This window comes from Portunus trituberculatus, chromosome 48 (assembly GCF_017591435.1).
Source record: "Portunus trituberculatus isolate SZX2019 chromosome 48, ASM1759143v1, whole genome shotgun sequence".
Lineage (NCBI taxonomy): Eukaryota > Metazoa > Arthropoda > Malacostraca > Decapoda > Portunidae > Portunus > Portunus trituberculatus.
Genome location: NC_059302.1, coordinates 3,098,425 through 3,123,424, shown reverse-complemented (window position 1 = coordinate 3,123,424; position 25,000 = coordinate 3,098,425). Strand labels below are relative to the sequence as shown.

The 25,000-nt window shown below is 42.7% G+C and overlaps 1 protein-coding gene across 26 annotated transcripts in view; it reads right to left on the bottom strand.

The window, feature by feature from the left end:
• LOC123498573 (PDZ and LIM domain protein Zasp-like) overlaps nucleotides 1-25,000 on the bottom strand; it is a 113,345-nt gene that overhangs the window by 46,080 nt on the left and 42,265 nt on the right. For all 26 annotated transcript variants that reach the window (XM_045245797.1, XM_045245796.1, XM_045245801.1 and 23 more), the window contains exon 2: nucleotides 18,714-18,865. In XM_045245797.1, coding sequence (XP_045101732.1) covers nucleotides 18,714-18,865 — 152 coding nt within the window. The remainder of the gene's footprint in view (nucleotides 1-18,713; nucleotides 18,866-25,000) is intronic.

Below are 25,000 nucleotides of genomic sequence, written 5' to 3'. Positions count from 1 at the left end.
CGGACGTGATGATGATGATGGTAGTGATGGTGATGGTGATGAAGGAGGAAGGAGTGGGTGGTGAGTTTTAAGGTGGTGCAGGATGTGAGGGCGTCCTAAAATACGTAATGGTAGTGAAGGAGGGAAACTTGAGGACTGTGGTGGTGGTGGTGGTGGTGGTGGTGGTGGTGGTGAAGCAAGAAGTAGGAGAGCAAGAAGAGAAACATTCGAAGGAGGAGATGACTTGAGTATACCATATATGAGAGTACGTGAATGTAGTAAAGGAGACAAGGGTTAATATTTGCCGATTAATGAGATAGACGGGTACAAAAAATATAAATTGCACTCTTATTTGTTTATATTCCTCTACTTCAGACGATGAAAGACAGACAGATATCAAATACGTGAATGTAGTAAAGGAGACTAGGTTAATATTTGCCGATTAATGAGGTAGACAGGTAGAAAAATATAAAGTGCATTCTTCCCTGTTTATATTCAGCACTTCAGACATAATAGATAGAAGGACAGATAGATAGGACAGACTACAAGACAAAGCAGACAGATCGGTGCTTGTGTATGTACGTTGGTGTATATTTATCCTAGTGCGTAAGCTTGCTTGGTATGTATGTTTTGTTTGTGCTCAGACATGTATGTACAAGTTTTTGTGTATTTACTTGCTCTAATGCTTGTCTATTTGTTTTGTTTTTGTGTTTATATACTGGCCTGTGTGTGTGTGTGTGTATGTGTGTGTGTGGTTGCATATTACCTGGAAACCTGTATTTGTCCTAATCTGCTTTTCCGCACTTGTTGGTTTATCAGTGCCTGCTTGTCTGCATTCCTTTCTGTCTGTCTCTGTCTGTCTGCCTACCATTCATTTCTATGTTATTTCATTCATCTCCCTGCCTTGCTCTCTCCCTCCACTTGCTTCTCTCCTGTGTACCTCTTTCCTTACTTCCTCACCAGCCTCTTTGTTCTAAACACTGTCTATCTGCCTATCAATCAACAATCCAGCCTGTCCCTGCCAACCTATCAACTAGCCTGCCATGCCTTTTTCCCGTGCCTGTCCTGCTTTGCCCTTACCTACCCTGCCTTGCCTTGCCTTGCCCTTGCCTGTCCTTCCTTGCCTTGCCTTGCCTTGCCTGCCCTGCTTGCCCTGCCTGGCCGTTCACTTGCCTGCCTGGTGGTGAGGCGTTCATCACTCAGCTTCTCTACGTCTCAGGTTTCCTCAGCATAAACACGTCAGAGAGGGAAGGATGAGAAGGAACCAGGCAGGGAGGGAAGGATAAGAGGATAGGGCGAAGGAAGGATAGGAGGACGGGCCGAGGTTAGGGTAAGGATAACAGGAGGAAGAAGAGGGGGAGGAATGAGATCAAAAAGCACCTCACATCACTCACTTCATTCACCTGTTTGCTTGCGTGGTATGGCGGCAGAGTGGCGGACACCAACGTCAACACCACCACCACCACCACCACCGCCACTACCATTTCTACTACTACCACCACCACCACCACCACAGTCTTGTACTCACCCTCTTTACAAGCACTGCCCTTTCGTCTCTCTCTCTCTCTCATATCCCTCTCCCGCTCCTCCTCCGCCCTCTCCCTCTCCTCCTCCCATCCTCTACACTCTACATATTGCTACATTTTTCCATCCTCCCGACCTCCTGACCTGCCTGACCCCTGTCGCCAGAGGGGAGCTAATGAGGAGGGTCACTGAATTGCCTCGTTGCCTAATGCCGCTGTTGTTGCTCCTGTTGCAAGCTTAGTTGTGGTAATTAGTGCTATGGTGTTTAGCATTAGTTTGTCGGGTTTGTCTTGTTGTTGTTGTTGTTGTTGTTGTTGTTATTATTATTATTTGCATTGTACGTATATTATTGTTTCCATCGTCCTTTTCATTCTCCTTCTTAGTCTTCTTCTTCTTTTCTCCTTTTCTTTTCTTCTTCTTTTCTTCTTTTCTCCTTTTCTTCTTCTTTTCTTTTCTTCTTCTTCTTCTCCTCCTCCTCCTCCTCCTCCTCCTCCTCCTCCTCCTCCTCCTCCTCCTCCTCCTCGTATCGGAAATTAGTATTGTTTTGTGGAATCCGTGACAATGAACAACGAATTCCCTTTGTCCCATCACACACACACACACACACACACACACACACACACACACACACACACACACACACACACACACACACACACACAAAACACTTTATAAGTTTCACAGGAGCGATATTCCGTCACAATTAAGGCACGAATCGACCTTACGTGGCGAGGCTCAAAAGGTGGGGCTCTATTTCCTGTAAGCTGGCTAGGGGAGGAGGGAGGAAGGGGCTTTAATCACCGGGATGGCGCAGGTGGTGGTGTTTGTGATGAAGATGATGAAGGTAGTGGTGGTGGTGGTGGTGGTGGTGGTGGTGGTGGTGGTGGTGGTAGTGGTAGTCGTATCTTTCTATCCAGGTGTCGTCCGTGTGTGTGTGTGTGTGTGTGTGTGTGTGTGTGTGTGTGTGTGTGTGTGTGTGTGTATGAGTGTGTATGAGTGACATTCAGCTTTCTTGACCTAGTTTGCTTGCACGTGGGCTGAGGTCGAGAAGGAAGGAAGGAAGGAAGGAAGGACGGACGTGGGCGAGGTTATTCAGTACTCTCATATTGCCCGTGTATATGTTCAGCCCGTTTTCTATTTGCGTGCACGTGAGGTGAGGTCAGGTGTTAGTGAGGTCATACATTACTCCGCATATTAGTCATCTTAATGGTCCACTTTTCTTTGTTTATGCGTGAGTAGCTGAGGTTATGCAGTATATACTTCCTATTCTATTTATTCATACATTTGTTAATATATTTGCTGCATATTCTCACGTCTTTGTTTTGTTTTTCGTGGAGGCTGAAGTTGATTGTTTGTTTGTGAAGTGTCTTAATTGTCTTTTTTGTTCGTTTTTGTTCTTGTAACTTTTTATATTCTTGTTTATCCATTCTTTTATTGTGTCTTTGTTTTGTTTGTGGAGGCTTAGATGGCTGGCCTAGAGTAATAGGTGTCAGATGTTACATGGCTACAGTTTTCTAATTTTTATAGATATTAATATTAGTATATCTGCACCAATCTGGCAGTTGCCCTCTTTGTATGCAAAAGATCCGACGACAAATTTTGCGTTTTCATAAATATTGAGACGAAAAGAAAGGCGTTCCCTTATTTTTTCAAAGGTTCAAATACAAATACCATTAACAAACAGATGAATAAACACAAATATAATAGACAGAAGCAAAAACACACAAAAATAGACACATACACATACAGACATACACGCACAGAGACAGACAGACTGACAGACAGACAGACAGACAGACATAAACACCATAAACATATAAATAAATAAACTTATAGGTAAAAGCAAGAACAAACAAAAATAGACACATACACATATAGACATACACGCACAGAGACAGACAGACAGACAGACGGGCAAGGAAGGAGATAAATAGATACACATAAATTGCTTCGACCTTGAAAAGAGGGGGAAGGGTTCACTTTCTCCCAGTGTTCGAAGCTTCATAGTGGCGTGCCGAGGTGGGGAGTCCCGCACGGCACCGGTAGGCTGGAATGAGGGGTGGGGTAGTGGTGGTGGTGGTGGTGGTAGTGGGCACGGCACGAACACGGAGAAAGAGAGGGAGCGGAAAACGACCATGACACAGTTACCAGCACCCCAGCACTTTCTTTGTGGCCCACCAGCAGTCCCCGTCTTCCTCAATCACCTTTCCTCCACCTCATTCCACTCCACACTCCACACTCCTCCTCCATTTCATTCCTTCACTTCTCCAACACTTATTTCTTCTATTCCTCCACACTTTCCTATCTCAACACTCCGTTCTCCTCCACCACATTTACCCATCTCAACACTGGCCTCCTCCACCACATTCCTCCACCTCCAACACTCAATTCTCCTCCTCCACGTTCCTCCATCTCTCCAACACTTAATTCTCCTTATCCACCACATTCCTCCTCCTCTCCAACTCTCAATCCTCCTCCACCACACTCCTCCACTTTTCCAACTCTCAATTCTCCTCCACCATACTCCTCCACCTTTCCAACACTTAATCCTCCTCCACCACACTCCTCCACTTCTCCAACTCTCAATTCTCCTCTACTCTATGCTCAACAATCTCACCATTATTTCCAGTCTCCCTCCTCCTCCACTATTCTTAACTTCCCCAATACTTCTCTCCAATTTCTTCCACCTCTATCTTTCTCAACACTCCTTCTTCAACCTCACCACTTACTATTTTCCTTTCCAATCTCCGTTCCCTTTACCACTGTTCTGCATCTTCCATTTCTGTCTCTTCCTCAACAAACTCTCTCTTACATTTCATCCCATATAAGACCACACCAACTATCCCTCAGTGTTTTCCCCGTCCTCCACCAGTCCCCTACCTATCTACGATGTTTCCTTCTGTGTATCTATCCATATTTATCTTCCTCTATGTTTCTTGCACTGTCCACCTTCTATGATCTCCCAACTCTATCTCCTCTACCACCCCCTTACACCAGCATTTCACGTTTTACAGTTCACGAAGTTCTTGAAAGTCCTTATTGATCTTTCTCATACATCCCCTGGACTCTTGACGTCCTCAGCGCAGTCTGACAGGCTTTTAATCCTCCCCATAAATCCTCAGGATCTTCAAAGCATCCCCACAGGCTCCCACTCCCCTCACAACGCTCCCATCCACGTCATACATCTCCGTCACCCTCTTTTTTCACCCCCATACCTCTCTCCTTACACATAACACCTCTTCATCATCCGTGGAGGAGGAGGAGGTAGCACACACACACACACACACACACACACACACACACACTCACACCCTTCGCTCCCTTCCTACAGCAGAACAGGACGCAAGGAACATGAATATAAACAAATCCTATGAGCCTTTTTAAAAACGCAGCAGGCTGGAGAGAGAGAGAGAGAGAGAGAGAGAGAGAGAGAGAGAGAGAGAGAGAGAGAGAGAGAGAGAGAGAGTTAGTTAGTCTGCGGTAAACTCTCTTAATTGAAACCTTGCTGGAGTTCAAAAGTGGAGACGCTTCCGGTAAAGTGACAGAATGAGAGTCAAGAAAAGTTACAACTGGTACCGCTTGTTAGACTCGCAAGGCGGCACGACAGGCAGCGCTGATGAGTGTTAAATGGAATTACGACGTGTGGTAAAGATTGTTGCGTGTCATGAACCGAGAGAGAGAGAGAGAGAGAGAGAGAGAGAGAGAGAGAGAGAGAGAGAGAGAGAGAGAGAGAGAGAGAGCCCTTCATACGCACAAATTAATGAATAGACTAGAAAATAAAGAATAAACAACTTAGTATACAGATTAATACACGAGAGAGAGAGAGAGAGAGAGAGAGAGAGAGAGAGAGAGAGAGAGAGAGATTAGAATTACACGCAATGCTTCACCTGCAAGTTCACCGCACCAGTTTGAAGGCTTCGAACTGTGAACAAATTAATGGACTTACTGCTTCGTTTCTTGCTCCGAATCTTTACTTGTACCAGCTGCGTTGTAATGTGATGGTGGTGGGGGTGGTGGTAGTGGTAATGGTGGTGATTGTGGTGATGGCGTTGTGGCGTGCCTAGTAACCACCACCGTGATGTTTCCTCAGTCTATTTGTTGAGATGGCGACACTAACGAATGATGTTTAATTGTTGACGTAACTAAACGTATATGGACAATTCTCTTTTTATCGTTAAGTTGCTCACACGACGAAGTTAATGTAATGTTTTTTTATTTTGTTTATTTTATCGCTTTCTTTTTTATATTACTACGTTATTCATCCATCCATCCATCCTTCCATCCTTTTCAATTCGTACTTGTTTCTTCACTTTTATTCATTTTATTATCGCTCTCTTTGTACCTTATCCCATCCTCGTCCTCCTCCTCCTCCTCTTTCTCTCCTCCTCCTCCTCCTCCGTCATGTCATGTGAGGGAAGCCTTATCTCTACAGGGTATGTTACCTGTATATACTCTTTGTGATCGCCGCGGCCCTTCCTAGACACCCACACCTCCAGGGATTATACACTGCTTCCCTGTACTTCATCCTCGTTTCCACCCACTCACCCTAACACTTCTCACTACCTTTCATTCCCTACCCTTGTCTCTTCCACCTTCTCAGTCCCCACAACTTACCTATTCCAAGTTTTATCCAAGCTATGTTACTTTAGTCTATCACAGAGTACTCATATCCACGGGACACCAAGCAGGTATATCATTTAATCTCATGTCCCTGTCTTAATACTCTTATAATTCGCCTCAACCCAAAAGACCATATATTCATTTAACACATTCTAAGCCAGTACATGCATTCCTAACCTTACATCCATGCATTCTCCTCCACCTCATTCATATTATGCACACTATTCAGTCTAATTCAATAAAATCTTCCTTCTCACACCATCCTGTACATTCTTAGCATCTCCCAGCGGTGCATCCATTTCTTTCCGTACTTTCATCCATTAGTTTAGCTTTCTCCCGCCTCATCCAGTCCTTCCAGACCTCGCAGCCCAAGTACAATGCCCAGTCCACGCAGCTTGGCCCTGGTGATGTGTTTACTCTCGGAAACACCATGTCACTCCCGCATTCACCGTCCACACGCACACACACGCACAGTCACCAGTCACACATACATATATCCCTCCCACCCCCTTCTTCCCACAGTCCACACACTTCTGTCACACCTCTTCCTCCTCCTCCTTTTCTTTCACTTCCCTTACAGTCGAGTCTCACCCCTGTAAGGAATTCATGGTGCACTGGAAACATAGTCGTATTTTCTTCTCGTTGTTTAGCTGGTTAATCATTGAGTTAGAAGCAAAAGTCAGTATGGTTTGATATCTGTATGTTTTGATTTGAAGAGGGTTTGGTTGATATAGAAAAGGGAAAAATAATAACATCTGTATTTGAGTATGGACATTTTCTATCCTGTGCTTTTAAGTGTTTTGTGAAGTACTGAGTTGGAAGCAAAAGTTAATATTTTTTCAGTATCTGTTTTGATTTGAGGGAGTTTGGTTGATTTAATTAAGAAAGGAAAGGCGAATGCAATAACCATATCTCGAGAATGGACATTTTTTTATTATAGGATTCAAGTGTTTTGTGACGGATGGAGTTGGAAGCAAAAGTCGATATGTTTTCAATGTCTGTATGCTTTACTTGAGAAGGCTTTGATTGATTTAATTAAGAAAGGGAAGGAGCAGCAACATCTATGTTTTGAGTATAGACATTTTTTTATCTTAGGATTTAACTGTTTTGTGAAGTACTGAGTCGGAAGCAGAAGGCAATATGGTTTCATTATGCTTTGATTTGAGGAGAATTTGGTTGATTTACATAAGAAAGGGAAACCATCAGCTACATCTATATTTTGAGTACAGACATTTCTCTATCCTGTGTTTTAAGTGTTTTGTGAAGCACTGAGTTGGAAGCAGAAGGCAAAATGGTTTCATTATGCTTTGATTTGAGGAGAGTTTGGTTGATATGAATAAGAAATGGAAGGAGCAGCAACATCTATATTTTGAGTATAGACATTTCTCTATCCTGTGTTTTAAGTGTTTTGTAAAGCACTGAGTTGGAAGCAGAAGGCAATACGGTTTCATGATCTCTATGTAGCCTATATCTTGATCTGAAAAGGCTAGCGTGTGTAAATCAATCATTCAGAGGAGGGGAACGCTGGCAAGTCATGAGGTCAGGCGAATTGTCTTTTGTGTAGCCCATATTAAGCTTACATCGTCTGCTTCGGTAATGAACAGAGTGATTTGATCTGCCACTGGTTGTTCAGGTTTTCTCACCGTACTGCAAAGGTCGCCCCTGTTGTGCATATACTGTGGGGAATTCACGGGAAGTGTTACGTTTGATGGAGTGAAACTGTGATGAAACAACTTTATTATTCATTCTCTGTTTTGATTTATGATGTGTCTGTTTATTTATCTATTTATTCATTTATTATTTTGTTCTATTACCTATTTATATTTTTACTTATCTATTTTGTTTATTTCTATTGATTTTTTTTATTCATTTCTAGTTGTCTATTTATCTATTTATTTATTTTCTGTGGGTTTTTAGTACTACAATGTATGGAGATGTTTAGCATAAGAAAATAGTGGAAATAGTGGTGGTGTGTGTGCGTGGCGTGTGTGGCTGATCCTCGTGCATGTGACTGACTGGTGTGTGATGCTTAACGTGGACTGATTCCGCCTCGCTGGATTATCTCGTGATGAATTAATGAGGGAAGGGAGGAGCCACTGCCGTTCACTCACTCACGATACCTATAGGCTGGGTGTATTGTTGCTGGTGTTGTTGTTGTTGTTGTTGTTTTTAGTTATGTCTTAAATTCCAATCGTTCGTCTAATAAACTTCTCAATTATTCGCCGTCTTGTTATTATTACAGTTTTTTCTTGTACGTATAGGCGGGATGTGCTGTTGATGTTGTTCTTGTTGTTTTTACTAATGTCTTAAATCCCAATTGTTCGTTTATTTCGGCCTACTAGCAAACTTCTCAATTCTTCACTGTCTTGTTTGCTTTATCATTATTATTAGTCCTTCCTCCTACGTTTAGGCTGGATGTGTTTTTTTTTTTTTTTTTTTTTATTTATTTTTTTTCACTCATGTCTTAAATCCCAGTTCGTTTATTTCAGCCTACTAACAAACTTTTAAAATCATTCACTGTCTTGTTTACCTTATCATTATTCTTATTTCTTTCTTCTACGTATAGGCTGGGTGTATTGTTGCTTTTGTTGTTGTTGATGATGATGAAGTACGCTTTACTCATCTCTAAAAGTGCCAATCGTTTGTTTATTTCATTTTACTAACAATCCTCTCAATTATCATATCATTACACTTCTTCCTTTCTCATCTACGCTTCACAAACTCTGTACTCCTCCTAATACCCTTTTTTTCTTTGACCTACACTCCACGACTCGTCACTTTATTCCCCTACCTGTCTATTACCACCTTAAACCCGCTAATTAACTCTACTCAAATGCCTAGCGGGGCAGGTGCGCGTGGCCGTGAAAACCATTAACGCACCTTGACCTGAGCCGGGGGTGCGTTGCGTGGCGGGGCGCGGGCTGGCATAACGCGGGAGATCTGTATAGGGAGCGTGACTGGCACTCCCTCACTCTCTCCTTCCCTACCGCCTCTCCCTCTTGCCTGCCTGACACTACCCCCTTCGGAATGTTGGTGGTGGTGGTGGTGGTGGTGGGTGGTGGTGTGGTGCGGTAATGTGAGAGCGGATGTTGTGGCGTGCTGGTGTGGTGAGGGAGGCGTGGTGATAGTGGTGTTGGTGGTTAGCGTGGTGTGTGTAGTATTAAGGCTGTTCTCTAGGGTGTAATAAGTGTTTTGGTGTGTTTTTCGGTATTTTATTTTGTTTGTTTTGCTTGTATTGGTTTTTTTTTTCCTTTTCTTCCTTTTTTTCTTTTTCTTTCTTTCTTCCTATTTTCTCTTCCTTCCTTCCTTCTTTCCTTTCGTCTTGTCTTTCTTTCATTCATTTTTCTTCCAGTCTTTCTTTTTCTTTTCTTCTTGACATCCTTTCCTTTCTTCCTATTATTTATATTTTTTGCTTTTTTTCTTTTTCCTCCCTTCTTCCGATCTCTCTACTTTCCTTCCTTCCTATATGAAAAAAAAAAAAACTTCCTCAAATAACACTCCACTTCCTCCCCATCCACCACCACCATCACCACCCACCCACCCATCCATCAACATCAACATCAATGGACCATCACAACCACCACATCTTCAACTCAACACCCACCAATGCCCATTAACACAAACCCATCTTCCTCCCCACAGCCATATCCAATCTGTACATATCTTCCCACCACCACCACCACCACCACGTCTAACACCTCCGCACCTCACGCCTGGTACGTGGTCCACCGGCGGTTCCTGGCGCCGTCCCCTTTGTGCAGTGAGTTATGGGGTAGCGGGGCCGTCGTGATTCTATAGGGAGGGGTGAAAGCGTGTCCGGGAGTATGCTATAGGAAGGGTAAGGGAGATGTGATGCGCCTTGAGAAGAATAAGGGTGAGATAAGGCAGGGGAAGGGGTAGGCAGGGTTTCTTGGGGGTGTAGGGGACAAGATACGGTGAGGAAGGGTGTGGAGATGAAACAGGAGTGAGATATTGGGTACAGAAAGCAGGAGAAGGGATAGCTAAGGTAAGGGTTTTGAAACTAAGCAGGGAGTTTTTAGGGTGTAGGGCACAAAGACAGGGTGAGGAAGGATGTGACAGGGTGAGGAAGGGTGTGGAAACAAAACAAGAGTGAGATATTGGGTACAGAAAGCAGGGAAAGGGGTAAGGTAATGGTTTTGAAACTAAGTAAGGAGTTTTTAGGGTGTGGGGGACAAAATAGGGTGAGAAGGGCTGTGAAGGCCTGTGGAGTTATTTAGAAGGAGAAAGTTGTAGTGTAACAGGAAAAACAGGGGTGCATTAAGGGATGAGAAGGCAGGGGAGAAGATGAGACAAGGAGCTTTAGGGCTTAAGAGGACAAGATGGAATGAAGAGAGGCGTAGACTGTAGAGCACTTAAGAACAGGAAAAAAAGACAAGATTTTTTTAGGACAAGGAAGGAATGAGGCAAGGATTTTGAGTTTTAGGGGACAGGATGGAAGAGGGGATTAAAAAGAGAAGGAGACAAGACAGAGGGTTGTAAAGAGGGGGAAGAGATGGGACAGTGACGATGAGGGAGAAAAATTGGACAGAGATTCAGAAGTAACGAGGTGCAGTGAACGAGGGAGGGATTGTGAGGGAAGATGAGGAGAGTTTGGCTTAGAGTGAAGTGAGGAAAGGAGTCGATGGGTTGAAGTGAAGTGAAGTGACAGTAGTTAAGTTGTGTAATGGAACAAGGAGAAGCTGTAAAGGGAGGGGATGAAATTAGAGAAAAAGAAAATAAGTTTGAGGCCTTTGAGTGTGTGTGGGTTGAGAGAGAGAGAGAGAGAGAGAGAGAGAGAGAGAGAGAGAGAGAGAGAGTGTTTTGGGGAAGGGGAGGATTGTGTACACTTTGCGACACCCATGGCTCTGATGACACTGGCCGCCTCACACCTCGAGTTTCCTTGTTGGGTTTGGGTGATTTAAGACTCGGATTTACTGTAAGCGAACCCTCCCTCCCTGCCTGCTTGCCCATGTGTGTGTATGTGTGTGTGTGTGTGTGTGTGTGTGTGTGTGTGTGTGTGTGTGTGTGTGTGTGTGTGTGTGTGTGTGTGTGTCATGCCTACTTTCCCCATGTCTGTTACTCCGGCCATGAGTTGTGTGAGAAGTGACGTGTTGGGAGTGAAGGGATGATTGTGTGTATGAAAGGGTATTTAAATGTGCTTTCCGTGATGGTAAGTAAAGAGTAGATGCGTCTGTAATAGATATGGCAACACCAGGATTTAGAGATTGACTTCTGAAAATCCGTAACATTATATTCGCTTGGGTAAAGAAAGGCAGAATTCTACAAATCCATCAGCACCATGACACGTTTCCATATTCATTCTGGTGTCTATTTGGTGATTTTATACAGCTTCAGAAACTCAGGTGTGGATTAAAATAGTAAAGACTCTGACCATTAATCTTCTGACCTCCACAGACTCTTCCTAATGTCAATAAAATGGTCTAATCGTACACAAATCTCAAGATAAAAATGTGTCCCAGTACTGAAGAGGTTAAGGGAACTGGGCATCGTGGGACTTTTTCTTTTAATTTCTTGTTGTCATTGTTCAACTTCCCCTCTTGCATAAAAAAAAAAAAAAATAAATAAATAAAAGTAAATTATCTCCCAAGAGCGTAAAGCAGTGGGCAAGATCTAGGAGGTGCTACAAGACACACCACCACACGCTACTCTATTTCAGGCAACTCACAGCGAACACCACACGGATTATTTTCCTCAGCCATGTGACGCTTCCATTATTCGGGTACTCTGACGATTTTTTATGGTGCCTATGTCGGTCGGGCGCCAGACACGAACTGGCGCCTGGCGAGGGTACTTGACAAAGGGCCTGTGTGTGCGGCGACTTGTTTCACGTGACACGCTGCCCAACAAACACCACTCGATCAGAACTAGTTTATTTATTACACTATTCATTTTTCCGCCGATGTTAAAAATACCTTGGCATAAATTTACTTGTTGGACACTGTGGTGCTTTAGTGTTGGAAGTGTCTCAAGTGTCTTTATACGTTCAAAATGGTGTGAGTGACTGTGGTACCTCATTGTTGGAAGTGTGTCTAGTGCGTCTTTAACCCCTTGAGTACCATGACGCGTTTCCATATTCATTCTTCTTACTATTTTATGATTTTATACAGCTTCAGAAACTCATGTGAGGGATTAAAGTAGTGAAGACTGTGGCCATTAATCTTCTGACCTCCGTAAACCCTTCCTAATGTCAATGAAATGGTCTAATCGTACACAAATTTCTTGGTAAAATGGGTCTCAGTACTGAAGGGTTAACTCTTCGATCAAAAGGGTATCACCTACTTTAATACTTTATAGTTAGATGCGTGGCTGCAACTTTACACAGGCTGACTATCTGCCAGACATTACGGTGCGTGCTTTGTTGTCTGAAATGCGTGTTTATCCTTCACCCTTAATCTCTTCAGTACCAGGACGTGTTTTCATATTCATTCTGGTTACTATTTTGGCGATTTTTTTTACAGTTTCAGAAATATACGTTGGGATTAGAATAGTAAAGAATCCGCTTATCAACCTCTTGACATCCATAAACCTTCCTAATGTCAATAAAATCGTCTAATCATGTCCAAAAGTTAAGGCAAAAATGCGTTCCAGTATCTGAGCAGTATCTCAACAAAAACCAGATAGACAAAAGCTACGAAACAAGTCAACGAGGCAACAATGTTTCCTGTATTGAGTTTTTCCCTCTGACTAACGTGATCATGTCCAAAGAAAAATGAAAAATCACGTGAGGTTTGAAATATACACTCAAATCAAGCATCTAAAATTAACATGTAAAACTAAATAGATAAATAAATAAATAGATAAATGAAGAGGCAAATAAATAAATGAAGAAAAAAAACATGAAAAACTCACAAAACACATCTAAAAATAAAACTTAGTACAAAAGAAAGCTAGAAAAAAAACTTGAAATATACTTCGAAAATCAACATCACAAATTAATAGATAAATGAAGAAGCAAATTAATAAATGAAGAAGAAAAAAATATATGTATAAAAAAAAAAGAAAACCCCACAAAACACAACACTCATGTCTTAATTTTCATAGCCCAAACTTGACCACTCACACAAGACAAGCGTGACGTCACCGGACACCTTAAGAGACGGATATATGGCCCTGTAGTAAGAGTGTCTGGTTCTTGCCTTTGTGTCTCGCCTTGATGAGTGACGCCACCGCACTCCTAGTAATGTGTCACCCAACCACCACCACCACCACCACCACCACCCTCTTACTTTCTGAAGAATAGCCCGAGGGAGAGGGAGGGGTAGAAAGGTGAAGCAGGAGAGAGAGAGAGAGAGAGAGAGAGAGAGAGAGAGAGAGAGAGAGAGAGAGAGAGAGAGAGAGAGAGAGAGAGAGAGAGAGAGAGAGAGAGAGGTAGACAGACACCGTGACACTTAAGGCATGAGGGACGATGTGTGTGTGTGTGTGTGTGTGTGTGTGTGTGTGTGTGTGTGTGTGTGTGTGTGTGTGTGAAAATGCGTGACAGATTTAAGTGGAGAATTGTTGAATCAGGACGTGGAGGAGGAGGAGGAGGAGGTGGAAAGGAAGTGAGCGACAGAGGAGTGAAAGATAAAACAGAAGGGGAAAGGGAGAGGAGGAGGAGGAGGAGGAGGAGGAAGAAGAGGAGGAGGAAGAGAAGAGAGAGCAAGTAAGAGCACACGTAGAGTCAATGCAAGCGTTGTATGTACCTCTTCCTCCCCCTCTCTTACCCTCCCCCACCCCACCCCCACCACACCACCCGGTCACCTACTCACCCCACATCCCCCACACCAACCATCCCCACCTCACCACCCACCTCACCCCTTCAAGCGCCTATCCTAACAAACCCATCACCACCACCACACCTAGCAGTAGCAGTAGTAGTAGTAGTAGTAGTGGTAGTAGTAGTTGTTGTTGTAGGAGTAGTAGCAATAGTAGTAGTAGTAGTTTATTAGCAAATACTACACACACACATACATACATACATACATACAAGAAAAGCCTCGAAATATATTAACATGAACAAAAAATAATGAAACCAATTCCATTTCAAATCCGGACGAAGAGAAAACAAAATGAGTTTCGTCAAAATTGTAAAAAAACGGAAAGAAAAACAAAGGCACTCCACTCCTCCATTAACATCCACCAATCCACATATCCCCACACACACCTCATCCACATACCCGCACCCCCATTAACCCCTTCAGTACCATGCTGCGTGTCTATATTCATTCTGGTTATTATTTGGTGATTTTATACAGCACCAGAAACTTATGTGAGGAATTAGAAAAGTGAAGACTCTAGCCATTAATTTTCTGACCTCCATAGACCCTTGCTAATGCCAATAAAATCGTCTAATTGTGCACAAAACTCAAGGTAAAAATGCGTCCCAATACCGAAGAGATTAATCACTCTCTCCGCACAGGCTGGACATATCAAGGGGCCTCAGACAGTGTGACAGGAGCAGACACCGCGGCGTCGAAATGTTCCTACACACACGTTACGATGTTTGTTTGAGCCGAGTGACACCACGGGGGGGAGAGAGAGAGAGAGAGAGAGAGAGAGAGAGAGAGAGAGAGAGAGAGAGAGAGAGAGAGAGAGAGAAAAAGTGTAACACGGAAAAAAATAAGAAGGGAACGAAAATGAATGATGAAAGAAGATAACAACAGGAAAGATATAAGATAGATAGATAGAGAGAGAGAGAGAGAGAGAGAGAGAGAGAGAGAGAGTGTACGTTTACATCTCCATTAAGCAGAGAAGTTTATATAAGTTTAATCTTTCATCGATAAAAGACACGCAACACTGACAACGCTGATCTTTTATCACCAGAGAGAGAGAGAGTGAGAGAGAGATAGAGAGAGAGAGATAGAAAGATAGAGAGAGTGTTTCGTGACCCACACTTCCCCCATCCCTCTCTATCTTTCTCTCTCTCTCTCCTCAGTATCTTATCTGTATCTTCCCTTCACCTTCACTGCTACAAGAAGAACCACCACAACTATTCAAACATCACGAGGTAAACATTGCATATCAACACCACATTTAACAGTACAAAATTGAAACCTAGATTTTATTTTCCTGAGGGCCGAGATGATTTTTTTATTTAGTCTTGAGAAAAAATGAAGTACTAATGTTTCTCTCTCTCTCTCTCTCTCTCTCTCTCTCTCTCTCTCTCTCTCTCTCTCTCTCTCTCTCTCTCTCTCTCTCTCTCTCTCTCTCTCTCTCATGCTTTTCTCTCATACTGAAATTCGAAACGTTCTACCCACTTAAGATTCTGTTCTCCATCCTGCTCAGCCCTTTGTGGGAGACCGTGAATACAAGTGTGGGCGTGTGAGGAGGAGGAGGAGGAGGAGCAGGAGGAGGAGAGAAAAGATTAAAAAAAAAGCTTCGGTACCTGAGGGGAAAAAAATCGAGAGAAAAAAGTGTGAGACGAGGAATAAGAAAAAAGAAGAAGGAATTTAACAAGGCGTAAAATAGAGGGGAGAAATTAAGAAAAAGAGCAGGAAATGAGGATGGCCAAGAAGAAAAGGATAGAGGAAAGAAAAGAAGACAGGAAAGGGAGGGAAAGTTAAATAGCGGTACAAAATTTAAAAAAGTGTAAATAAAAAAAAAGTTTAGGAAATATAAGGTGGCAGGATAAAGGAAGCATAAGAAGAGGAGAGAGAGAGAGAGAAAAATAGAGAAGAAACTTTTTATAGAACGCGGAAGAAAAGTAAGGTAAAAAAAAACAGCGAATGTAAAAGGGAGAAGCATAAGAGAATAAAAACAAATGTAGGACTATAAGGAATAATAGAAGGAGGAGGAGGAGGAGGAGGAGGAGGAGGAGGAGGAGGAGGAGGAGGAGGAGGAGGAGGAGGAGGAAAATCAACAACAATGAAGTAAAGTTAGCCGATAATAGAACAAGTGGAAGAAAGAAGGAAAATGATAACAGAATAAAAAGAAGAAGAAGAAGAAGAAGAAGAAAGAAAGAAAAATATAAAACAATATTAAAAAATCCAACAAAACATTAGAAAACAGAAAACAGAGAATGCAAATCAAGACAAAACAAAAAAAAAGACAAACGAAAAAAGAAAAGGAATAAAATACAATAGCACATGAGAACCAGAACCAGCAGAACCAGAAAGAGGAGAAGAAAGAAAACGAAGAGACAAAACAGAAAACACAAATAAAGAAAAATAAACGAAAAAAAGGAAAAGAAAAAAAACAATAGCATATCACAACCAGAACCAGCAGAACCAGCAGAAGGAGGAGAAGAAAGAGAAGAAGGAGGAGAGTAGCAGAAGGAAGAGAAGAAAGAGAACGAAGAAACGCCAACAAAAGACACCACCAGCATAACAGAACCAGCAGAAGTAGCAGAAGGAGGAGAAGAAAGAAGAAAGAGGAGGAGGAGACGCCAGCAGGAGACGCCAGCAGCACAACAGAACCAGCAGAAATAGCAGAAGAAGGAGAAGAAAAGAAGAAGAAGGAGACGAAAGAGGAGGAATCGCCAGCAGAACTAAAAGAAGTAGAACCAGGAGGAGTAGAAGAGAGAGAAGAAAGAGAAAGAGGAAACGCCAGCACCATAACAGAACCAACAGAAGTAGCAGAAGGAGGAGAAGAAAGAGAAGGAGGAGACGCCAGCAGGAGACGCCAGCAGGAATGAGCTCATCAAGGCGCCACAACACCGTCCCTGTGCCACTCCCGCCGCCTCACCAGGACGTGTTAAAAGTCCCGGCATGACGTCACTGCGGCCCTCAGGCACTGGCCACGCGAAAAAGAGAGAGAGAGAGAGAGAGAGAGAGAGAGAGAGAGAGAGAGAGAGAGAGAGAGAGAGAGAGAGAGAGAGAGAGAGAGAGAGAGAGAGAGAGAGAGAGAGAGAGAGAGAGAGAGAGAGAGAGTAAGATTATGCAGAAGTAGAGAGAGAGAGAGAGAGAGAGAGAGAGAGTGGAGAGGTGTAAGATTATGCAAGATAGGAAAAGTGGAGGAGGAGGAAAAGGAAGAGGGAAGAGAGAGAGAGAGAGAGAGAGAGAGAGAGAGAGAGAGAGAGAGAGAGAGAGAGAGAGAGAGATTATGTTAACCAGGAAAAATAGATGAAAAGGAAAAGGAAGAGAGGACGGAGAAGGAATAAGTGAAAAGGAATAAGAGAAAGGAAAAGGAGAGAGAGAGAGAGATGGAGAGAAGAGAGAAGAAAGATAAGATATTGATAAGTGAGATAGTGAAGCGGTAAGATATGCAAACCAGGAAAAGTAGACGAAGAGGAAAAGGAAGAGAGGACGGAGAGAGACAATAAGTGTAGGACATTAGAAGAAAGGCTAAGAAAAGGAACATATAAGAAAAAAAAATACGAAGATAGATGCAAGAAGAAGAATGGAAGAAGAAGAAATGAGTGGAAAGAATAGAAGAGAGGAATAAAATTAATGGTAAAGCAGAAAGACAAAAGAGAAAGAAAGATTGGAGTAGAAGAAATAGGTGAAGGAAATAGAAGAATATAGGAATGGAATTAGGAGTGAGAGGTAGAAAGGGAAGGAGGAGGAGGAGGAGGAGGAGGAGGAGGACGAAGGAAGAAGAGGAGGAGGAAAAAAGGGAGGCATGAATGAGAAATAGAGAGAAGGAGCAATAAAGATGGTGATTAGAAACGAAGGGACGTAAATAAGATAATGAGAGGGAAAGGAGATTGTTGCTACAGAAAAAGAAGACAGGAGGAGGAGGAGGAGGAGGAGGAGGAGGAGGAGGAGGAGTCTCTCACGTAATTCTCTCCAGCTCCTTAAATAACAGTGTTGACTAAAGCATCTCCCTCCTACACCCTCCCACATCCCCCTCCCTTCCCCCAACACACACACACACACACACACACACACACACACACACACACACACACACACACGGCCATGACTAGCAAAGATTTGTGTATTTTCTTTCATTATTATTCACCAACTGTGTGTGTGTGTGTGTGTGTGTGTGTGTGTGTGTGTGTGTGTGTGTGTGTGTGTGTGTGTGTGTGTGTGTGTGTTTACAAGCGTTTACTAACTTCATAACTGCGACCTTCGAAGATAAGAGAGAGAAAGGAGAAAATAAAAATAGAGGGAGGAGGGGAAAGATTGTGAAGAAAGATGAGGAAGGAAGAGAGAGAGAGAGAGAGAGAGAGAGAGAGAGAGAGAGAGAGAGAGAGAGAGAGAGAGAGAGAGAGAGAGAGAGAGAAGGGAAAAAAAGTAGGACAGGCTGATCGTTTTAATTTGAGGTTCCGACAACGAGATCATATGGCGCCCGGATATAAACTCTTCTTTTTATTCTTCTTTCTTCTTCTTTTTCTTTCTTTTCTTCTTCTTCTTCTTCTTCTTCTTCTTCTTCTTCTTCTTCTTCTTCTTCTTCTTCTTCTTCTTCTTTTTCTTTTCTTCTTTCTTCTTCTTCTTTCTTCTTCTTCTTCTTCTTCTTCTTCTTCTTCTTCTTCTTCTTCTTCTCCTCCTCCTTCTCCTTCTCCTCCTCCTCCTCCTCCTCCTCCTGAGTTAAGTTCTTCCTTCTGCTTCTATTCATTGCGTCTTCTTCTTTCCCTGCATCCCTACCCTGTGCCAGTCATTCCCTCACAACACACCAGGAACGAAGCGCTTCAGGTCAACACTCACCTTTGGATCACGAGGTCGAAGTTGTTGCCGGCCCTCACGATGGCCTCCTGAGCCTCCTTGTGCCTGAGGGAAAGGGCATCTCTACCTCCGATGCTGACGATGGCATCCCCAGCCTGCAGCCCCGCCACGGCAGCCAACGAGCCGGCATTCACCTGAAACACAATGCACTGTTTAGCCACAAAGGTATAGGCAGGGGTGATATGAGTGTGGATACGAGATTGAAGGAATGAAAATAGGGAGAGAATAGAAGGGGTGAGATTGAAGAAAAAAAAGAGAGAGAGAAAGGGAAGAAAATAGGGCGTGAATTCATGTATGGAACGAGAAGGAAAGGAAACTGAAAGGGAAGAGAGGATTGTGGTAAATTCACGTATGGGACAAGATGAAAGGAGAGAAAAGGTGTGAGAAGACTGGGATGGATTCACGTATTCTCTTCCATTTTCCCTGTTCGTTTCCTTCATCCATTTTCTTCGTCCTTCTCATCCATTCTCCTCACGACACGTAACAACAGGTAAGAGAAACAAAGCTGGTGGGTACAAATGTTTTCAAGGCTTAAGGTGTCATCGTAAATCTAATATACAACCTCACACTACGGTGGCAAGTGTGTGTTTGGGGGACGTGCCATCCAATTAGCACTGTGAGCCAGCAGAACCTACATACGCACATACTGGGACGCCTCATCATCATTTTGGGACTTGTTGTTGTAGTGAATTGGTTTGATGTATTACAGTCTGTTATTTATTTATTTTATTTTTCATTTCGTTTGGGTTGGGTTGGGTTGGGTTGGGTTGGGTTGGGTTAGGTTGAGTTGAGTTGAGTTGAGTTGAGTTGAGTTTGGGTTGGGTTGGGTTGGGTTGGGTTGGGTTGGGTTGGGGTTGTTTGTGTTGGGTTGGGTTGGGGTTGGTTTTGTTTTGTTTTGTTTTTTCTATTGAATTTTTTGGACTGGTTCTGTTAGTGTTGTTATAGTGAACTGATGTATTGCACTGTTATACTCTACCGGGCAATTTTTGATCTATTTCGTTATTTTTTTTTCATTTCGTTTTGTTTTGTTTTGTTCTTTTCTATTTAATTTTTGGGACTGTTCTTTGCTGGTGTTGTTATAGTGAACTGATGCTTTTCACGTTTTTATACTCTACCGGGCAGTTGATTACCTTTTTTTTTTTTCGTTTTGTTTCGTTTCGTTTCGTTTTGTTTTGTTCTTTTCTATGAAATTCTTAGGACTGTTTTTGGTGGTGTTGTTGTAGTGATTTGATGGACTGCACTCTGTTATACTCTACTGCCCTGATTTTTTTTTTCTTTTCTACTTTTTCTATTGTATTTTGGAACTGTCTTTTGCTGGTGTTGTTATTGTGAATAGCTTTTGTCTACTGCACTATGTTATTCTCTGACTTTTTTTTTTTGTTAGGGAGCCTTCTTTTTTATTAAATTCTGTGACCGTGTCTGGTAAATGATTCATATTCTTAAGGGCTTTTGTTCTCTCACCACGATGATATTTAACCCCTTCAGTACCATGACGCGTTTCCATATTCATCTTGATTACAATATGATGATTTTACAGAGCTTCGGAAACTCCTGCCGGAGATTAAAATAATGAAGACTCTGAAAATTAATCTTCTAACCTCTATAGACCCTTCCTAATGTCAATAAAATGATATAATCGTACACAAATCTCAAGGTAAAAAAATGTGTCCTAATATTGAAGGTCTTTGTTCTTTCACCACGATGATTTTTAATGGCCAAAGAAATGATCAATCGGGTTTTTCATGGGTCTTTTTTCCATTCGATACTGTAGAATATTCATTAATCTATCCCTGGGATCAAGAAAACACTGAAAATCCTTACAATCTTCACCAGAGCGTGCTTAGAATAATTTAGGTCACGACAACGAAGTGTTTCAGAACATAATTCTATTTTGTCTTTTTTTCTGCCTCCCTGTGACTTGAACTATTGCATAAAACGCCTTGACTCCTCCTTGACTCTCCTTAACTTGGTAATTACTCGCCGCCAAGACTAAGGCCTCTTCAATTCACTTACGCTGAGGAGTGGCAACTAAACTGGCATTTTTTTTGTTGGTTTTACGTAGTTCTTGCTCGGCCTTCATCACTTGTAAGAAATATGCACAAAACTTTACCACTTCTTTCTCTGACAAAAATACTGAAGCACAGGCGGCAGAGGGAACTAATTAACTGAAACCTGTAGAATCAGTGCTTTTATATTTTGTATAGTAATTTCGTGATAGGACACACAAATATAGTATTAACCCCTTCAGTACTGGGACGCATTTCAACCGTTTTTTTTGGGCACGATTAGATGATTTTATTTGCATTAGGAAGGGTCTATAGAGGTCAAAAGATTACTATTCTAATTCCACACAAGTTTCTGAAGCTGTATAAAATCATCAACAAAACGTGTCATGGTACTGAAGAGGTTAAGTGGTACAAATTCTTTAACAATCTGACAAGGAATTTTAACCCTTCCTTTGCAGAAGAGGAGTATAATTACCTTGAACATATACAGAATAGAAAAAAAAGAGGTGCATTTTTCTATTTTCTATGCTACAAAACTAAACACACTATATAGTCTGTCTACTCTATAATGGCTTCTAGATTTAAAACATATTGTAGCTTATTAATAACGTAATTGATTTGATGTGAATGATACTTGTTTTCTGCTGATCAACGCACTTATCACAAGGATAACTCACGGCTTTCCTCAAGCTCTAACAACCGCGCATTCCCTGACACACTATTCAACTCGAGACCCAGGGGCCACTTTAGAGTAGACAGATTATAGTTCAAAAATATATAAAAATGCTAAGGAATTGATGGGGGGGGTGAAAGAAATGGAGAGTAGTGAAAGGGTTAAAAACATCAGAGCGCATTCCCTTTACATAATAGTCAAGGCTGTGGTGGTTTAAAAACCTTTCACTACAACTATTGGCAAGTGCACAGGTGGTAGTCTTCCTCTTGTCCTTGTCCGCACCCTCCTCCTTCCCTCCTCTTTCCCTCCTCTTTCTCTCCTCTTTCCCTCCTCTTTCCCTCCTCCCTTCTCCTCTCTCTCTCCTCTTTCTCTCCTCCTTCCCTCCTCTTTCCCTCCTCCTTCCCTCCTCTTTCCCTCCTCCTTCTCCTCTTTCTCTCCTCTTTCCCTCCTCCTTCCCTCCTCTTTCCCTCCTCCCTTCTCCTCCTTCCCTCCTCTTTCCCTCCTCCTTCCCTCCTCTCCTTTACCTTCAAGACGTGTCACTAACCTATTCTAAATGTAGTAGTTTGCCGTATCACCGTATCACTATGAGACGCCGCGATTTATGCTTTCCACGTGTTTTCCCTCGACACACAGCGGGTGATCATATTGTCAAGGGTGTATTATTAAGTTGTGAATCACTCTCATTCTAGCGACGTGTGGCCTCGGGTTTGTTTTCGTTGTGTGTGGGTGTGTGTGTGTGTGTGTGTGTGTGTGTGTGTGTGTGTGTGTGTGTGTGTGTGTGTGTGTGTGTGTGTGTGTATTATAAAGGCTAATGCTTCCTTCTCCTTAACTTTAGGAAGGATTTAGAGAGAGAGAGAGAGAGAGAGAGAGAGAGAGAGAGAGAGAGAAGAGAAAATACTACTATCAGAAGAAATTGATAAAAATGTTACTTAAAACACACACACACACACACACACACACACACACACACACACACACACACACACACACACACACACACACACACACACACACACACACACACACACACACACACACACACACACACACACTGATAACGGATTATTAAGCCCTAAACTTACATAAAACATTGGTGCTTTGTTATTGAAGGCCCACTCCTCCTCCTCCTCCTCCTCCTCCTCCTCCTCCTCCTCCTCCTCCTCCTCCAAGCCCCATCACTGAGATAAGATACACAGCGAGAATGTTGACAAAAGTGGTAGTGATGGTGGTGGTGGTGGTGGTGGTGGTGATAAAGGACTTTGTGGTGCTTGTAGGAATTGTGACGTGAATATTGATTGTTATTGTAGTAGTAGTAGTAGTAGTAGTAGTAATAGTCGTAGTAGTGGTAGTAGTAGTAGTGATGGTGTCTACAATGATAGTGACAGCAGTAGCAATGATGATGATTGTAGGGAAAGTAAAGTGGTTATAGTGATTGTGATGATAGCAGTAGTAGCAGTAGTATATGATAGTAGTAATAATAGTAGTAGAAGTAGTAATGGTAGTAGTAGTAGTAGTAGTAGTAGTAGTAGTAGTAGTAGTAGTAGTAGTAGTAGTAGTAGTAGTAGTAGTAGTAGTAGTAGTAGTAGTAGAAGTAGTTGTACTAGTATTAGTATTAGTAGTAGTTTTAGTAGTTGTACTAGTAGTAGTAGTAGTAGTAGTAGTAGTTGTACTAGTAGTACTAGCAGTAGCAGTAGTAGTAGTAGTAGTAGTAGTAGTAGTAGATGTAGTAGTAGTAGTTGTAGTAGTAGTAGTAGTAGTATAGTGGCAGATGTGGTTGGCTCTAGTCCCAAGGATGGGTGACTGGAGTGTGGCCAGAGGCTGTTTGTCTCTCCATTCTTTACTTTAATGCCACTACTACACTACCTACCACCACCACCACCACCACCACCACCACCACCACCACCACTAGCATTAGTACTACTACTACTATTACTACAGAAGACCAGCGCAAAAATAATCAATTCCATCTTTTGCTATTTATTTTTTAACTGGTATCTCTCCCTATCTCTGATCACTGTATCGCCTGATGTTCACCCTTATCACCACACCGTCACCGACACGCCAGAAGCACCAGCAGCACCACTAACAGTAGTAGTAGTGGTAGTGGTAGTGGTAGTGGTAGTGGTGGTAGTAGTAGTAGTGGTGGTGGTAGTGATAACAGTAGTAGTAGTAGTAGTAGTAGTAGGAGGAGGAGGAGGAGGAGGAGGAGGAGGAGGAGGAGGAGCAGCAGGAGGAGGAGTAGGAGGAGATTTACATAAAAATTCAAACATTCCCTCCTATTAATAATTTCTTGACGAGACGTTTAGCATTTCAATGACAGAATTAGTGCCAAAAGTGTGTGTGTGTGTGTGTGTGTGTGTGTGTGTGTGTGTGTGTGTGTGTGTGTGTGTGTGTGTGTGTGTGTGGCGTGCAATCACCCCCACCCATCACCTGTGCCTCTCACCAAAAAGCGAAGTAGGCCCCTTTGCTATTTCAGACTAATGAGGTCACCTTGCAACCAGGAAGCGATGGAGAGAGAGAGAGAGAGAGAGAGAGAGAGAGAGAGAGAGAGAGAGAGAGAGAGAGAGAGAGAAACTGCGTCAAATCACCAAAGACTACACAAGATTAAGCTGCAGACTTAACAACTACAAAGAGGACGTCTGAACTTTGCAATGACGGTGACGGTCGTGGCTATAGTCGTGATGGTCGTGGTGGTGGTGGTGGTGATGGTGGTGGTGATAAAAGCACAGTGGTGATGGAGACAGAGGTTAAGATGGTGGCGCGTGTTGGCAGGGTGAAGACATGCCGTGCAGGGTGACACATCTCCCAGCTTGCCTTAGTCAGCGCTACAAATGGGTGGCGGGCAGGTGGGCAGCAGGTGGTGGTGGTGGTGGTGGTGGTGGTGGAGGGGGAAAAGCTACATGTTTACAGGTTTTGGGATGACTCATGCAGCTATGATGGTGTAGGAAGGGATAGACCTCTCTCTGTGTGTGTGTGTGTGTGTGTGTGTGTTTGTTCTACTACTACTACTACTACTACTACTACTACTACTACTACCACCGCCACCACCACTTCGATACTACCATCAATGTGACACAAAATAAAAGTATTTGTTTAATATCACAATGACTAACAACACTTTACAGACAGAGGAGCTTAACTGAAACTTTTAGCCTCAACTACACCAATGCGACTGCAAGCATGTGCCGCATACGAGGACGAACTGGAGGCATTAGAGCACCTAGAACCATTAGTGAGAGTGTACCCAGGTGAGCGGTGCAGCTGTCACGCTCTGCTCATCAATACGCAACTCTGCACACAAACACGAGAGAAAGATTCGTCTTAGCATCCAATCACTTTGTACCAGACCAGGAATTTCTTACTTTGCAACAAGAAAGTAGTATAAAACGTGATGTCCCGAGAATCAGTAAGTTCATATTTTTTTTAATGTAGGGGTGAGGGCCAGCAAAGGGCAAAAAAAAAAAGAAAAGATTAAAGAAAAAGGCCCACTTGAGTGCTGGCTCTCTAAAAAGTGGAAAAGCATCAGCCAAAATTAGGGAGCAAATGCCTCGATACCTCCCTCTTAAAAGAAGACAAGATGGCCTGGAGTA